Source organism: Oculina patagonica, chromosome 5 (assembly GCF_052425735.1).
Source record: "Oculina patagonica isolate OP01 chromosome 5, crgOcupat, whole genome shotgun sequence".
Taxonomy (NCBI): Eukaryota; Metazoa; Cnidaria; class Anthozoa; order Scleractinia; family Oculinidae; genus Oculina; species Oculina patagonica.
In genome coordinates this window covers 9,711,008-9,729,797 of record NC_135762.1, presented here as the reverse complement: position 1 = coordinate 9,729,797, position 18,790 = coordinate 9,711,008, and the positions used below count along the sequence as shown (strand labels likewise).

General features: G+C 36.8%; 2 protein-coding genes across 9 annotated transcripts in view; both read left to right on the top strand.

Annotated features, from left to right (window-relative positions):
- LOC144655397 (uncharacterized) overlaps positions 1 to 18,785 on the top strand; it is a 111,894-nt gene extending 93,109 nt beyond the window's left edge. For 4 of the 8 annotated variants that reach the window (XM_078515653.1, XM_078515650.1, XM_078515656.1 and 1 more), the window contains one exon: positions 15,291 to 18,785. In XM_078515653.1, the coding sequence (XP_078371779.1) occupies positions 15,425 to 16,651 (1,227 nt within the window). In that variant the 5' untranslated portion in view covers positions 15,291 to 15,424 and the 3' untranslated portion in view covers positions 16,652 to 18,785. Of the gene's footprint in view, positions 1 to 3,668; positions 4,574 to 15,290 lie in introns of all 8 variants that reach the window. The other 4 variants (XM_078515652.1, XM_078515651.1, XM_078515655.1 and 1 more) reach the window with 2 other exon arrangements.
- LOC144655424 (uncharacterized) overlaps positions 1 to 18,790 on the top strand; it is a 223,723-nt gene that overhangs the window by 64,716 nt on the left and 140,217 nt on the right. Inside the window, exons 2-3 of the mRNA XM_078515683.1 lie at positions 8,007 to 8,249; positions 8,333 to 8,424. The gene's annotated coding sequence lies outside the window, so the exon portion shown is untranslated. The remainder of the gene's footprint in view (positions 1 to 8,006; positions 8,250 to 8,332; positions 8,425 to 18,790) is intronic.

Genomic DNA, 18,790 nt, shown 5'->3' with positions numbered 1-18,790 from the left:
TTCGCCGTTTTTGACCGTTTACACGACAACGAAACCGTATCGTTTTGAAAACGATCAACAGTAGTGGCTCAACAGTAGTGGCTCTACAGTAGTGGTCTCAATCGGTGCCGTGTAAACGAAAGGCGTAACCACATCGCTTTCGATGCGGTTACAAATGAAACCGTGTCCGTGTAAACAGTGCCTTAGTAAAAGTTCTCGTCAAATGCTTATAGTAAAAAAGTTAACATACATAAAATTAATGTGAATTTTTAAAATTCACGTTAATACCATGTATTGTTAATTTCCTATAATAAGGTAGTCTCATTGAAATATTTATATATTAGTTACTCTAAACCCTTTCATTTCTACATTGGGAGGGATAAGATAGAGAAGAGGGACTGCTGATCGTTGTTTCAAATTCATCAATGCATTGTAAAACAATAATTATTACATCAGTCACAGCCCGGGGGGGGGGGGGGAGTACTCAAAAAAGTTTTATAAGGGGAGGCTCCGACCGAGGTTCAAGCCCTTACCCTTTTATAAACCATTTTTGCAGAAAAGCCACCAATTTCGTATACCTTTTATTGGAAAAAGGTACCCCTTTCATATACCTACACAACATGATATATACTTAAAACAGGAACTTTTCTTGTCATTTTTATATACATTAAGACGATACAGCCATAAGTTGTGTCTGTTCCAAATATTTAACTTAAAGGCCTTTTTAATTATCTTAATAACAGAATTCCCTACCCTTTCATATCCCCAAACTTGTGAAATTCCCTCCCTTATATGCACCTAAAGCCTGAAAAAGGTACCCCTATCGGGTGGAGCCTCCCAGTACACGCCATTATAGGGGGAGTACCCCCCTGGGGTCCAAGCAAACAAAAAACAAAACATCTTTGTATAACCCATATAATTAACTTTTATGAATACAATTTTGTATCTCTCTACTATGACTGCTTTTTGCATGTGAAGGATCATATAAAAGAATCTGTATGCACAATAGAATGCATAGCTAAACTAAAACCTTTTTAAAAATCCCTTTGGTGTCCAGAATACCTTTTACTGGTCTTAAGAAAGCAACAAAGATATAGAAAGATATAGTTTGAGCATGGGGTATCTAATCAAACAAAATCAAACCAAAATTTAATCAAACTCTATTGAACACTAATCGTATGATTAGGCTTAATTATGGAACTAAAAAAGAACATCCTATGTGCTGGGACTTCGATTTTTGGACCAATCAATCAACATTGATTGCACTTAACCTTTTCTGCTCTTTTGATCCAACAGTCAAAACTATGAATTACACTCCATTCAGTTTCACAAATAATCAGGACACAGGATATGTGTTAAGAAATGTTGGGCTATTCAAAAATAAACTTAAATTTATTATAAAATGCCATTATTTCATCCCTTTGGGAGAAGGCAGTTAAAATTTTTGTGATTCTATAAACCAGTGAATTTTACTAAATGCCTGTTCACTTAGTACAAAAACTTATCTGCATTTGTTTGGTTTTGGACTAATCATTTTGGCACAGTGTGATTGTTAGCTGCTCAAACAAACAATTCTGGTTGGCTGCTATACTCAAATTTTATTAACCTCAATGGCTCTTAAAGCAAGAGAGAAAAATAATCTTGAACTTGGCTTAGACACAACAACTCTGCATGATACAGCACTATAAAATAAAGGGAAAAAAATGGTTTGAACAATAAGTTAACTTTGAACCCACCTGCAAAGTCTGGTCCAGCAACAAAAGCAATATCAAGTCTTGTGATAAAACATCACTAACTTTGGTGACAAAAATGTGCTTGACACCTTAAAGAACAAATCACTTATGAATGCCTCATGAATATAAGAAAACTTATCATCCACTCAATTGGCTTGTTTTGTCCTCACTAGCCAGGTTCGTAAAAGTCCAACTGGCTGCAGTTGTGTCTTTGTTGGATTCAAAGTTGTTTTTGTCACCTGGTTCAGAATTGTTAAATTGTTCCAGGATTCAGAATGAGGTGAGTGCAAAATTATTTTGTTCGACTTCTTTTTTGGCCTTGCAGACATGTTTTGTAGACACTGTGTTCAAATGTGTTGTTCGGGCAACAAAATTTGAATAGAATTTGCATATAATCGTAGTTGCGTGTGCCAATGGCTAACAATGGCACTGCTACAACCTGATTGGTCTGATCATAAACAAACGCAGATTATTTTGTTTCAAACTATGGAGGGAGACAGGAGGGCGGGAACCTGGGAGAAATGGCAGGGAGAACTGAAAGATGGCTACCTTGTTTCAACACTATTTTGTATGGTCAATCCCCATAAAAAGATTACAATTTTTATTTTAAAAAAAATTGACATAGGCAATTTCCAATTATCGACACATATGGGCACTATGAACGTATTAACTAGCTTTTTGATGATCGATTTTGATTTACATGAAATGCTCTAGAACTTTCAATATATAGTCTGGTGTAGAGTACATTGCTTGTAACAAAAACATATATATGAGGGGAATCTCATACCTATGTCTCATCTACAAGGCTCCTGAATTATGTTATTGCTTTTATCCATGGTTTAAGGTACTACATGTTAATCTAGCAGTTATGAAAAAGAAGGGATGTGCATTCATTGTTTGGAATTTTTCATTGTTCACTTAAATATGTGGTTTGTTGGTTGATATAAATAGTTCTGCATTTTATTGTTTATTTTGATTTGGTTTCAGTCAGTTATATTTGTCCGCATACTACCAATTACCAGTACACATTTACTTTTTACTGGATTGTTCACCACAGTGGTTTAATTAACGTGCATGATCAGCAAATGCAGAACAGCCATAAGCAAAACAAAACACTTGTTTCTTGTTTCTGATTTTATCAGGCCTGTATTGTTGAGTGTTCCAACCGCAACAGCTACAAATGTTTGAGTCGTATCTACAGAATACAGGGCCACTTACTTTCATCTAAGCTTAAATTGCTAATAGTTTTGTTAGAATCACAGTGGGCCGTAAACATTACTGTATATAACGTTCAGGGTCTTGGACTTAAAATTAGGGGTAATAAAAATGTTACGTTTTGTCCTTTTGGAATAATATGCATAAATAATGATTTTGTGTTTTACGAATGAAATCGCCAAGTCAAACAAATTGATCTTATTTCACCTCATATTAGATATGAGTACCATCTTGTTAATATAGATCAGTACACCCGGGTGAATTTGCATATTTTCATGACTTTATCATGTATTTCCACCCTGAGTCAGCCAAAAGCAGGGCCAGCCCTTCTCAACATACACCCTTTCGCTGCAACAAACAAATACCCTTCCACTCCTTTCACTCTCCATGCAAATAGCTTTCAAAGGGTGTGACGCGACAGTACCACCGCTATCATGTCCACAACATCTTTGACGTAAAATTAAAAACAATACCGTAAAATTTCGTTTAAAAGTCCTGGGCCCTTACACCTTCGTAATTGCCACTTCCTTAGAAATTCACAGAAGCGCGTGTAAAAGACAGTCGAACGCCAAAAGTGCACGTGAAAATGAGCTGACCTCGTAAGCCGAGCTGTTAAACCACGCGACCCCCAGTGGACCCCCCTCCCACTACGCATGACCAAAACATGGGTAGGCTGCTGACCAGCATTGTTTCGCGTTTAACTTAGCTTAAATTACATTTAACCACATTCTCTCTCCATAGCAAAGTTCACTAAATACCAACAAGATGCCTCGCAAGGATGTGGAGTGCAACGCGCCTGTTAATGAAGATGAAAATGCTATTCTACATATAGTGACAGGAGAGATTGCACAGTTCTTTAGCAACGTGTCGGCTTGCAAACCACACGAACAAGCACATAGTGGAATGAAGCTGTATATATGCAGGCATTGCAAGAAGTGCTTTAGCCGATCATCAAACTGCAAGGCGCATGAGCGAACACATACAGGAGAGAAGCCTTTCACATGCAAGCATTGCAAAAAGTGCTTTCGCAGTTCATCAAATTGCAAGGAACATGAGAGAAATCATACAGGAGAGAAGCCTTATCCATGCAAGCATTGTTCCAAGTGCTTTAGCAAATCACATCACTGCAAGAGACACGAAAGAACACATACAGGAGTGAAGCCATACACATGCAAGCATTGCAAAAAGTGCTTTAGCAGTTCATCAAATTGTAAGGTACATGAACGAACACATACAGGAACAAAACTATATTCTTGCAAGCATTGCAAAAAGTGCTTTAGCAGATCAACAAATTGCAAGACACATGAACAAACACATACAGGAGAGAAGCCATATTCGTGCAAGCATTGTAAAAAGTGCTTTAGCAGCTCATCAAATTGCAAGAAACATGAAAGAACACATACAGGCGTAAAGCCGTATACATGCACGCGTTGCAATAAGTGCTTTAGCCAGTCCTCAGATTGCAAGAGACATGAACGAATACATACAGGCATAAAGCCGCATACATGCAAGCATTGTAAAAGGTGTTTTAGCAGGGCATCACATTGCAAGCGACATGAACGAACACACATAGAACTAAAGCCTTATACATGCAAGCATTGTAAAAAATGTTTTAGCCGTTCATCACACTGCGAGATTCATGAAAAGCGACACGCGCAAGAAAAGTCTTAAAAACTAAAGCAGTACAGTAAGTGCATTAAACGAGAAAGAAACCTTCAGGAACCAACAGCAACTCACTGTGGCAAAAAGGCCCGCATGTTGCCCTCGTTGACTGGAGAAAATTCAAGCCAAGTTGAAAGTCTCACCTGTTGGATTTGTCAGGAGGAATTTAGCAGTAAGACATGTATCGTCCAACATTACGATGATCATATGAGAGAAGCAATGCTTGCCTGAACGTTGTTCTAAGCTGTATAGGTTGAGCTTGCTTTTGTTTTGATTGTGTTTGGTGTTGATTGAGGTCCACTATATAAGTCGTTATTCGCTCTCGTCAATGTCTGAAAGTGTCGATATTTTTAAATAGACAAAAGTAAAAGCCATTTTTTTGGATTTTCTTTTACCTCCAGGATCAGAATGTTGCTACCAGAGAACGTAAGTCTCCTCTGTTTACCTGTTTGAGTAATGTTTTACCTTTTCGTACTTTTTACTTGAGAGATGTCTGCGGTTTATTTTACAACTGCCATTAGCACTGATATGATAAACGGCTGTTGCTATATTTTTAGGCGAAATGTTTCTCGGTCATTTTGTCATTACACGTACAGATATATCAGTAGGCAAACCGAGATCAGTAAATATTTCGGCAACAAATGTTATTTCAAATTTACTTGAATCTCAGCTTATATTTCTTGTCTTCCAAACTAATTAAGATGCGCATTTTCAGAAGGTTAGACTCTCATTGTAGACGTTGTTAGACTGGTGCACACAAAAGATCGGTTACTTACCCTCTTCATATTATATACTGATTGCTGTTTTTCCCCTTTAATTTAGCAGAGAAGCCTTCAAATCTTGTTGGCTTTATCTCGTATTAGTTCACCCTAAGCCGACTGGGAATAAATCACATCCGGTTCCCAGTGGGCAGAGCATTTAATTCGGAGAGAACGTTTCAAAGCTGTTGTTACTCTATGATGTGTAAATGTGCTGTAAATATTTTTGAAAGATACAAATAATGTTCTGGTAGGTTTTGTGTGCAGCGCAGTCATATTAACTGTTTAAAGGTATTAGTTTTAAATTGTGTGCATTGCGGATGCGGGGCATGTTTATTATTTTCATACAGTGTGGTCCTGGTGCATGTATGTGAATGGGTCGAGTGATTTTGACTTGCACATGCTAATTTAAAGCAATAATGTATACTAATCAATCTCTCAAGTATTCATATGGTGCACAATTCAAAATCTCATGACCCATTTACGGGGTAATCTTCTAATATAACTGAATGGTGTAAAACATTCGCTGCACTCACAATGCAGGGAATTTAAAACTAACACAGGCAATGCGTTCACAGTGCTTGTACTGTACACAGAACATTTGGTATAGTAGGCCGTGAAGGATATTGGTGACCTTTGAATAGACCATTTTACAGTTGTCTGCTCAGTGACCTGGCCTTTGAATGGAAGTGAGGCTGAAGGTGACCTTGTTTTGATACAGACCTCACTGCTTTTGTTGTGTAAATCATGTTGTTCTGATGCTAACTAGTTGGTATTTACATGATAAAGCAGAAAGGTTTGTATCAATGCAAGATCACCTCCAGCCTCACTACCATTCAAAGGCCAGGTCAGTTGGCAGGCAACTGTAAAATGGACTATTGGAGTACGAGAACAAGTACGACTTTCGAATTTGAATCCAGTTACCTTCCCAGAGCCCTCAGTCCTCCCATTGACAGATCAGTTTGAAAGCATAAGCACTAGAATTGAAAAGTCGTACCGATTCTCCGATCTATTAAAGCTCCCTGTTGTAAATTAAGCCTTCCACGCAGACATTCTTTTGATTAGTGACGCACTCCACCGAGCGTTCGTCTGGGAGGAGTGCGAGACGAGCCTAAATAAAGTAAGAGTCAGGTCTGGCTGAATCAGTCCAATGTAAGAGTGTAAGAGTTATATTTCATACAGTAAAAGAGGTTTGTGACGCGAGAAAGTATCGTTAATTATTGGTTACATTTAGTGGTTTGGTAAAATTTACTAGGATAAGTAAACGTAGTTAAGAATATTTTACTTAATTGTGTTTCATATATAGACTATATTGTACAGTATTAACCAATCAGAGAGGTAAAGCATGACGTTTACGGCGAACGGCAAAAATAATTCTGATTTTGCACGCGTTTTCTTTAGCACTTTAAAAATAAAGCCAGTCGAAAAATAGAAAAAAAACGTTAATCACAGTAAATGCAAACAATTTCCCTAAATTGTACAAACGGCTAAAGTCAGACACCAAAAGTTCGATTTTTGCCGTTTGCCGTACGTAAAATATAGTTTTGACTGCTTATATAGGCTGGTCGGGTCCTTTGTTTGAAACTTGTATTAAACAGTGTTTAAACTAATGTTACGCGACACTTTGTTTGAAATTACATCTGATTAAATAACAGTCTCCCCCAACTTTTGAGATGAATGAGACCCAAATAATTCCCTACTGACGTACACTCGTTTTTTATAAGAACGCGTAAAATTTTACTGAGCCTAAGAAAGTTCTTATTATATCCCGTGTATTTTCTTAAACAAATCTCAAATGCCTAAACGTTCTTATAAAATTGGTTATTAAAAGAGAGAGTGTAGCTCTGCAGATGACTGGCATAGTTAGTATCCAACCGGTGTTATTTACATTCGTGAAATACGCATTAAGAAACGTCCGGCTATTGTAGCGAACTGTATTATGGTCGTTTAGTGTGATCGTGCGGGTGAGATTAGTTCTGAAAAGAACTGTTGTTGGTGATTGACAGTTCGACAACCTGAGCGGACGTCATCTTCAGAGTAAAGTTATCGAAACGTGAGTCACCAACAACAGTTCTTTTCAGAACTCTCACCCGGACGATCACTTTAGATCTATACAACCTACTGATACTCCTGGGTTCAAACCAGCAATGAAATACTCGCTTATCGTTTTGATATAAATATACCAGCCAATAAGCGACTAAATAGTCACTTTTTCTTTTGTTCTAATTAAACACTTTAATAACAAAAAACAAGCAATGAAACCTTGTGCACAGAGCCCTCTCCGCGATCAGTTTCAAAATCTACCCAAGTCTGGCCACACACAAGAATTCCGAAGCAAGTACTGAAACCCGAAGAATGAGACACCTGAACAGTCCAGAAAATCCTTGAAAGAGCTAATCGTTCACTCTTTCAGAAGCACGCGATGAGAAAATTCAGTCAAAAGTCTTGGAATGCCGTTGTATGATAAATCTTTTCGTACTTTTTTAGATGAATGTTAAAGTGGCAGAAATGTTTATGGAAAAAAGCTAGTTTCCCGAATTTGCGAGCTGTTGTTACCTTTCCGAAAATCGTAGCAGGCGTTTTTCCATAAGCAAAACATTTCAGTTTACCTCTCCAAAAAACAACGATTATTTTATTTTCCATGTTACGAACGTTTGAGCTGATATTTCACTAAAGAAAATCTGAGGGGATAACAGGCCTTCCGAACAGATATCCACCGAAATGATCCGCTGGGAGCCTCTGACTCTTTGGGTGTTCCGCCTTTCCCGCGCTCCGACGTTCCTTGGTTTCTGGGCAGCGTTACTGTGGTTACCGGACTGCGGAGAATGGGCTCTAGTGTAAACACAGTAATGGCGGCTTACATGTGATTAATTGTCAAAGACATTTTCACTGTTTTATAAAGGTAAGAGAGTTTATTTCAATGCCTTTTTCACATCTTGCTAAGCTTTAGAATGCAGGATTACCTATACGCGTCTCACTTTATAGGAATACAGGGCTTAGTTTGAAATAACCACCGGTCAGTCAGCAGTGAGTCAGGACAGTTACATGGTCGAACACGTTGTCGCTGTTTTATAAAGGTAAGAGAGTCTGTTAGAATGCTTTCTTTATATCTAGCTCAGATTTAAAATACAGGGAGATGAATTTACGTCTCACTAAATAAAAATACCGGGCTTGAAATAACCGCAAGTCAGTCGCCGGTCAAGATGACCGGCTAAATATAATAAATAGCGTGAAGCAACTTGGAGTTTTGGCTGGTGAAAATAATAAACAACGATTAGATAATGAGCTAAAGATTTCGATGAGGCGACTGTTGTTGAGGCCGAAGGCTAAATTAACTATCAACTTAACGCTTTACGGAAATCACAAGTGCACTGAAATATCATTCAAAACTTGCAGCCTTGTAAACACTCTTAATTATCAGTTCATTCAATAATTTTCGAGTTTTAAAGTCACACAATAATAATTGAAAGGGAATATATTTGTGGAATAATTGGACAGTGTTAAAACAAAATGGAGTAACATCTTTCATAGTTTGAAAGAGTTTACCGTAACCCATGCCTGTATCTCAAGCACTTATGTTCTATAAAAAAGAAATTCTTTCTCTGGTACAACTCATTTGATTAAGCAGCCAGGGCTGGTTCGTTGAATGTTCTAAACCATTTTATACATTGTATTGGGTACATTTAAGCAGACCACTAGGAGTTAGAACTCCATCTACATGTACCTATGTGTAGGAGAATAAAAAAAAAAAAATGGGCTATTGCATTAAATATCTGCTTCCCTAGTTTTCCATGAGCATTTATCGTCTTGGCTGCACCTTGATTGTTGACTATCCTTCATAGTCAATTTGGCTGGTGATCTGAATGCTAAGTAAAAAGCAATAGCTTAATTAATCGATAGATATTAATTTATCGAATGGTTTTCCGATATCAGTTTTATGGACTGACTTCCCCAGGATACATGATAATTGGACCAAACTGGAATATTATTTGAATGGTTGATGGTGTGACAGCACATTATGTTTGAGCACACCTCCTGTGAATTCATGCTGAACATCTGAGACTTGTAGAGATTCTCAAAATAAAAGAGTCATAATTTATCTAAAAGTGACAATTTATTCACTGGAGATTTGAGGATTTTAAGAAGGCAGTGTGGCCGAGTGGTTAGAGCGTCGGACTTGTAATCCGGAGGTCGCGGGTTCAAGTCCTGTTCTGACCACTAGCTGGTGTTGTTCTCAGCAGTCCCGAGTTCAACTCCTTGGCTGTGTTTGTAAATAGCCAACTGGTCTGCCTCCTGCCAGTTGGGATTTTTAACCATGTTATGTTTATTTACAATATTTGTTTCGCATTGGCCCTGAAAAACCCCATTGGAGGAGTGGTCAATTAAGTATATTATTATTATTATTATTATTATTATTATTATTACTACTATTATTATTATTATTATTATTATTATTATTATTATTATTACTACTATTATTATTATTATTATTATTTTTATTATTATTATCATCATCATCATCATCATCATCATCATCATTATTATTATTATTACCGTAAACACCCGCGTATAAGCCGCACCCGCAGATAAGCCGCACCCTGAATTTAACAACTCAAATGTTGGAAAAAAAGTTTTTTGAAAGTAAATCAAAGAAAATCCAAAGTCGAGTCAAAAATCCAAAGTTGAGTCTTTAGGAAGTCTTCTTCATCGAACGTAAACTAACATTGAAGCAGAAAATACTTCAGTCTTACCCACAATTTGAGCTCTTTAATATAATGAAAACCAACTTTGACATATTATGGGTGATCTTTTTCTGGCATTTGTTGACAGGTATTTCTTCATTCAACGCAGTTTTTCCATAGATTTTTGTGTGACAACAAGAACTTTCGTTTGCAGAACGTTCGTAGCTTAGTAACCAGGCATTTGATCGGACGCGAAATATGGGACTAGGGCGAGAACGTAAAGCAAAACAAGATGGCGATGGAGGCGTTCGAGTTTCGTGGCTATCATATTGACAAATTAAAGAGATTTGGGAGCCATCTATTGGAGATAAACTTGTTGCATAATGAGAGTTTCGTAATCAGTTCGACAAATGTTTCATCAAAGTGCAAAATGAGAGAGAAACAATTGGCCATCTTACTCGTGAATACTCGTGGTATTTTCTCGCTCGTAAAAGTATCAATATTACTGTTAAAGTTATAGGCCATTGTCGACACTGCAAACAGTATAGGAGCTGTCAAACTTGCAAAAGCAATGACCGGTACTCTCTTGTAGTTTTAAGTTTTTTAATTTACATAATTTTCCATAAATTAGCATCAGTTAACAAAAATTTACGGCACCTTTTCCGAATGTTCCCGCAGATAAGCCGCACCCCCGCTTTCGAGCGAAAATTTTTGGAAAAAAGGTGCGGCTTATCTGCGGGTTTTTACGGTATTATTATTATTATTATTATTATTATTATTATAACAATGCATCTTAAATTAATGATAAACACTAAAACAGTGCGAAAGTGAAACTGAATGAAATGCATAGTTTGGATGTACGACACAATATTGCGAGAATTATTTTGACTGTTTTTAATTGAAGAATCTCATTTTTTCGACGTTTTTGCTTGTTTACAAGCAAAAATGGTAGAATAGGGGTTAGTAGACAAAATTTGGATCCACATATTTGTAAACTCTCAAGGGACTTTTTTAATTTCTCAAGGGACTGTTTTAATTTCTCAAGGGATTACTTTCCGCTGTGGGTGATCACTTGCGATTTCGTGGAAAAAACGTGACTTGTCACATTTACAAACGTTATATAACAATTTTAAAAGTGACATGTCAGCTTTCTTATCTCAACGCATGTGTGTCTGAAAGGCGATCTATAAAAAGCGTCGCACGAACAATGGATTGCGTAACTAAAACACGAATAAATAATCACTAGCACCTACATCGCGTTGAGAGCAATGTTGCATGAATCGGCTTTACAACATGCGATAGTATCTACGCAGTTCGAGTGGAATTTCAGTCAAAGACAGCAAAATTCTTTCGTATTGTATATGTGGCTTTTGTTTAATCCTGGGTCTTGATATCCGACCCTCGCCGAGCCTAGACAAAACGCAGCTTGAGTGTAACGATTTGTTTACGCAATGTTTTCTCCGACAGTAGTCGGAAATATCCGTATTTTTTTTTTCGTGCTTTTTCATGGAGCAATCGTAACGATACGGCCTTGAACACATTGAACGGCGGTCTACCTATAACAATTCAAATATAGCGTCGCAAAAACAAAGCGTCGAACGCATATTTTGCTGTTTCATTTGCTAATTTCGCTGCCGTAATCGACTGCCTCGAAAGGTCCTTGCAGTTTTAAAGTATAGAATTGTCAGATCTCGCTGAAATTTGCACTGTTTATTTGTGTAATGTTAAGGAATATGTGTATAAATACCCGGCGCGAACGAGCCATTTTTGACAAAATTATATGGCTGCATTTCCTCCGCGAAGATAGGAAATTGTTAAATTAAACTGCAAAGAAACTGTAATGATAAGTTCGAAGAACAATGCACAGGATAAACCTTCGACTCATACTTCATGCAAAAACGTCGATATCTCGAAGAGACTTTGATCTTGAATAATGTCAACTAGTGTTTTGTTTTGGCAAAAAAGTGGCCGAAAAAAAGACAGTTTTTGCTCGAAATTGAAGTTAAAAACTGGTGCAGCTTACGGCAATGGCGTTAAAGTGATTGCAAATTGTACAAACAACCACAAACTACCAAACTAGAACTCAACTTTGTTGATATAGAAATGAATACTTGCCTTTGGAAGAACTTTGAGGTCTTAAATTCCACTTCTATTTAGTCCTTTCACATTTACAATGACTGGTGAGCGGCAATTTCGGTTTTGCAGAGCAAATCTTTCATGTGTTCGTTGGTACAACTTGTAAAATGATTTTGTGCGGAAAACACATTCGACGATTCATCTTGCAACGATACCACCTGCTGTGAGCGGGCCGGATTGGAGAATACCACCTGCTCCTGGAACCAATCAGATCGCAGGATTCTTAGAATACTGCCCGCTCACGAACAAAGAAAAAATAATACATGTACGTCATAATCACACCAAAACATCTACAGTATCCAGAATTACTGTCTGCATCATTCTATGTTAATTTTGTGACCATAGGTTAAACGGCTTTAAAGTTACATAGGGGGGAGGTGGTGGTCGGACATAACATCCGGACAATTTTTTGGTCAAAAATCATTTTACAGCAATGATGAATAAAAATATGTCTGACCACAATTTTGTTTTGTTTGACCAAGATGGTGTCTTAGTAGGACATATGTCCTTTCAAGTGAAAAAAAAATTATTTGCAGCCCTGCAGAAGGCCCAAAAAAGCCCGGTCTGAATGGGGTGAAGGCATTCTCATTTTCTTAAGTAAAAATCATGCTTGTTGCTGGGAGAATGTTGGTGTAGTCGATTGTTAATGAAGGATATGCATGTAACTACATGTCTAAATAAGTTGCAGTCTAACCAAACCGAAATCCTATTTTTTTTTTATTGATTGCCCACACATTTACAAACATTACATTAACAGCGTTATTATTACACTACTTACAGATTATTTGCACAAAAAAGCTAACAATACATTACGAACTACAGTTACAATACAATCTAGATTAACCTTATTAGAAATAAAAGAAAAAAAGACTTACAAAGACTAGCCTATCTTATTATATATAGAAAGTATCCATGTAGCATTTAAACAAATATTTTTTTAGGAGAGTAATAATGTATAATTAAGGAGATCGGAAGAAAAAATTACTACTAACAGGGTCAAAACAGGACTGAAAAGTTAAATTTGGTTCCGTTTTTTTTATAAATTTTTAATTTGAAAGGTGGTCGAGGAGAGGTTTCCATTTCTCTGATGAAGAATTAGGATCATTTTTTTCAATGTCATAGCTTTTGTTCATGAGATGCAAGAAGTTCGAAGACTGGGGATTTTGTTTTTTAATTTACAGACCCAGATACAATATCTGCTCATCAGACAAGAGAAATTAATTTGCAATTTTGCATTTGAGGTGTCTGGCTTTAGGCCAAGAGCAATGGTCATGTCTAATTTATTCCCTTTTTGCATACATAGGGATGTCTGAAGCCATTTAAAAAAGCTTTCCCAAAAACGAGTGGTCTGATTGCAATTCCAAAAGAAGGTGCAGCAAAGTTTCTGTTTTCTTTACCGAAATCCTATTCTAGATTATCTCAATTTCTTTTGTGCCTTTTGTACCTATATTACACACCAAGACAACAACACAAAATTCCTACGTGTTAACTGAATTTTAAAAAATAGTAGCCTGTCTCAAATTTTAAGCTGAAAGATCTTCTTTCGTAAAAGGGGTAGAACTAGAAAATCTTAGCCGACAGTTTCTTAATGACTATGTCAGTTCCTATATGCGACTTTTTGCTGTAATCAACTAGCTACAAGTTTTAAAGCTAAAAGTCACAAAAAGAGTTGAGCCCTTGACCGTGACAATTTCTCCAATTATTGAATTATTTAAGTCTCCATGATGTGTTTAAGTGATTTTGTGTTACAGCATTGTCTGTGGGACGTACATGTATAGCATGAGCTTCACATTTAGTTTCTTATATAGGATTTATTATAACCAATCTGGTTAAGTCCATTGATATTGAATGGACTTAATCATGATTTTGAATTTTTATGAAATTTTGTATATCAATTTTATCAATTGTCAGTGACGGATCTAGGGGAGAGGCCCAGGAGGCATAGGTCCCCCCCCCCTCTTATTTTTTACCAAATAGAGGCCCGAAGGGCCGAGAAAAAATTATTTTTGAGAGCGGGCCCCCTCCTTATTCCAGGGCCTGTATGATCGGGACCCCCACTTAGCTGAAGGTCTGGATTCGCTACTGATTGTATTTTGTAAATAATTTTGAATTGTGAATAAAGTTATATTTTTATTTTTATAATACTAAAATGCTATAGAAAATACAATTTATGATAAAAACATTGCGTCATAATGACACCAAATATTACGTCATAATGACACCAAAACTCCTACAGTAGCCAGGAATACTGTCTGCATCATTCTACGTCAATTTCGTGACCATAGGATAAACGGTTTTAAAGTTACATGGGGGGAGGAGGGTTGAGCCCCCGGTCCCAGAAGGTCCAAAAATACCCGGTCTGAATGGGGTAAATGCATTCTAAATTTTCTTAATTTTCTTAATTTTCTTGTTGCTGGGAGAATATTGGTGTGGTCGATTTTTAATGTAGGATATGCATATATAACTACATGTCTAAATAAGTTGCAGTCTAACCAAACCGAAATTCTATTCTAGATTATCTTAATTTCTTTTATGCCTTTTGTACCCATTACACATTATTAAAAACAACACTAAATTCCTACATGTTAACGGGATTTTATAAGCTAGAAGCCTGTTTCAAATTTTAAGCTGAAAGATCTTCTTGTGTAAAGGGGGTTGAACTAGAAAATCTTAGCTGAACAGTTTCTTAATCACTATGTCAGTTCTTATATGCGGCTTTTTGCTGTAATCCACTAGCTACAAGTTTTAAAGCTAAAAGTCGCAAAAAGTGTTGAGCACTTGACCGTGAAAATTTCTCAAATTATTGAATTATGTACGTCTCCATGATGTGCTTTAAATGATTTTGTGTTACAGCATTGTTTGTGGAAGCTATAACATGAGCTTCACATTTAGTTCCTTACATAGGATTTATTATAACCAATCTGGTTAAGTCCATTGATATTCAAATGATTTAAATACATTATTTTTCCTCAAGTGTTTTAGTAAGAACACAGGTTTCATAGGGTTTTCAGTGCCTTAGGAAGGGGAAGTTCCCGAGACTCCAACAGCCCCAGCCTTTGACGTAAAATTGTGGCGATATACTAAGAGCGAATCTTGATACCAATTTTCCGATCCCATTTCCTTAGGAATGCCAAGAAGAGTCTCTCTTGACAGCAAAGAATACTGAACTACATTCAAGATGCCTCGTAAGTAATGGTGTTAAGCGCAGCGCACCTGTTAGTGACGAAATATTTCTCGACGACATGAAGTAACACAGGAGATGGCAGTTAGCAAGAACACTGAACAAATACAGAGTGGAATGAAGCAATATGTGTGTGAGCACTGTAACAAGTGCTTTGGCCAATTATCAAGTTTCAAGATCCATGGAAGAATACACTCAGGAGAGAAGCCGTATGCATGCAAGCATTGTAATAAGTCCTTTAGCGATTCAGGAAAATGCAAGAGGCATGAACAAATACATACAGGAATTAAGCCGTACTCATGCAAGCATTGTAACAAGAGCTTTAGCCAAGCATCAGATTGCAAGAGACATGAACGAACACATACGGGACTAAAGCCGTATGCATGCAAGCATTGTAATAAGTGTTTTAACGATTCTGGAAATTGCAAGAGGCATGAACGAACACATACAGGAATGAAGCCGTACACTTGCAAGCATTGTAATAAGAGCTTTATCCAACCATCTGAGTGCAAGAGACATGAACTAACACATACAGGAGTAAAGCCGTATACATGTAAGTACTGCAATAAGTGCTTTAACGTTTCAGGAAATTGCAAGAGGCATGAACGAATACACACAGGAATGAAGCCGTACTCATGCAAGCATTGTAATAAGAGCTTTAGCCAATCATCAAAGTGCAAGAGACATGAACTAACACATACAGGATTAAAGCCGTATGCATGCAAGCATTGCAGCAAGTGCTTTAGCCAGTTATCAAATTGTAAGAGACATGAACGAACACATACAGGAGTAAAGCCGTATGCATGCAAGCATTGCAGCAAGTGCTTTAGCCAGTTATATCATTGTAAGATCCATGAACGAACGCATACAGTAGTGAAACCGTATACATGCAAGCACTGTAACAAGAGCTTTAGCCATTCATCAGCTTGGAAAAGACACGAACGAACACATACAGGAGAGAAGCCGTATACATGCAAGTATTGTAACAAGTGCTTTAACACATCATCAGAATGCAAGTCGCATGAGCGAACGCATACAGGAGAGAAGCCGTATACATGCAAGTACTGCAATAAGTGCTTTAGCCAATCGTCAAACTGCAAGAGACGTGAAAAGCGACACGCCCTGGAGAAGCAACAATTAACAACTAACTGTGGTAAAAAGTCCCGTACGTTGTCTTTTTTGAGTGAAGAAAATTCAAGCCAAGTTGAATCCCTCACCTGTTGGATTTGTCAGGAGGAATTTAGCCGTAAGGCATGTTTAGTCCAACATTACGATGATCATATGAGAAAAGCTACGTCTGCGTAAATGACAGCTGGTTTCACCATAATTTGCACTGATAAATGTTAGAAAATTACCGCGATTTCGAAATGGACGGAAGTAAACAGTCATATTGGCGGTCCCTTCAGGGGTAGAACGTGACTTCCACATAACATAAGTGTTCTATCGTTTCCTCGACGAGCTAATTCGTTTTATCTATTCTCACCTTTTAGAGTGATTTCAGTAAACCCGTGAAGTAGTTATTACACTTTTAGATACTATTACACACAAATTCCATTGTTTTCTTTTGTTTTCTTTTGACTATTACGCACAAACTTGTAGATATTGTTTCACGGGTTAAATGAAATCACTCTAACGTATGAGATAACTTCAATTCTTTTAGCAACTGCCACAAACACTGCTATAACAAACGGCGTGTTGATTTACGGCATGAAATTACATATTTTCGCAGTCAGTTTTTTGGTCATTATGTCATTTTCTGCAGCAAGGTTTTCTTTTGTCTCGTTTAAGCGTGACATTACCATTTTCAACAAACGTGTACAGATATCTACGCTTGTTCTTGAAACAAACATCAGTAGATATTGTGTTTTAAGATCATTACCCTGAAATAGAACTGAACATAGGTTTTTAACCAAACTTCGCCTACTGGTTTATTACTTTAAGGGAACTTAAATCTTGAAATAAAAAAGGGGAGCCACCAGATTCGTTTAGGAGCGGGAAGATCTTGTATATTCCATATAATTCCTTTTAAATTCCTCTTCGAGTACTAGCAAAGTACACGTTTTTAGCGATAATTTATTTTCCAAACACAAGAATTGATCTGTTTTCATTTTACAGAACGAATTTGTTCGCTTCACCCAAAATATTAGGAAACATTGATAGGTCACCAGACTCGTTTACGAGAAAGTGACAATTCTCTCGCGGACTAAGCCGTATAGAAAAAAAGCAGCCATTTTGTTTATGTACGCGCGCTAATTACGCATAAAATACTGCGCAGTAAGGATGCGCAATGCAGTACAGGGCAATGACCTTAATAGAATTTTTAATGTGTAGGTAGATAACGGAGATAATATTGGTTTGTTTTTGTTTTTCATGTCTGTTTTTGCTTGTTGATTTTTCAAAGAAACTAGCTTATTTTAACTACAGCAAAATCCAAGTTTAAATAAAGTTTTATGTAGATATGTATTTTGGCAACAAACGTTATTTCAATTTTACTCCAATTTCATATATTTAGTGGTATTAATTGTATCTTTTTTCTGGCGGACGTGAAAAAGCTGTTACTGGCCCTTAATTCTTTCGATGCATTTTGTCTTTGTCTCTCTCGCGTATTATATTTAGCGACTTGTAAGCGATGAGTTTATAAAAATTGCATTGACTTTTAATTTTGTCGGTTACACCTTGTAGTTTACACTTGGCTTACTGAGTACAAATCACATTCGGTACACAGTAGTAATTTTAATTGGAAACTTGTATTGGATATTGATATTTTGGAAATCAGTCAAATTGGAGAGGTATGCAGTGTTAGTTTTGTAAATAAACGTTATTGTTTAGTAAAAGCGCATTGCGAACGAAGAGTTCTGATGAATTGACTGATCGGGTTTAATTTCTCTAGGCAATATTCGTTATAGTTAGTTTTCTTCTTTTTTTAGGATTACAGAAAAACGTCACAGTTAATAGTAATAACCTCATTGTCTTTAAAATATTATCTGAATGTAGTTACTGTAATTTTTCCTGAGCTATAGGTTGAACAGTTTTGAACTGAGGACGCTACACAGTGTTTGTCAACATCTTTATATTTGTCAGTTTGGTTTTTTTTTGTTTCGCTTAATTTATTTGACGTTTGCGCTTAGTTTGTAATTTTACGGTTAAATTTAATTAATTTTTTTCGATTAAATTTATTTCACGTTATTTTCCTTATTATTTGTCTTGTCTGTAACTGTGCTCACATCGTGGGTAGCTCCTCCTAAAATGCTCTGCAATTGGTATAGGATTTAATGCAGCCGAAACCAATTATGGAATTGCACGCATTTTAGGCATGCTACTGATGAACGGTTACGGCAATTAGATATTTTCAGGAGCGCTAAAACGTTCGAATTCGTGGTCTGTCCCCTTAGAATTGTGATCATAATATCTGCCTTGTAAGTGATTTGTATATTTGGTATATGG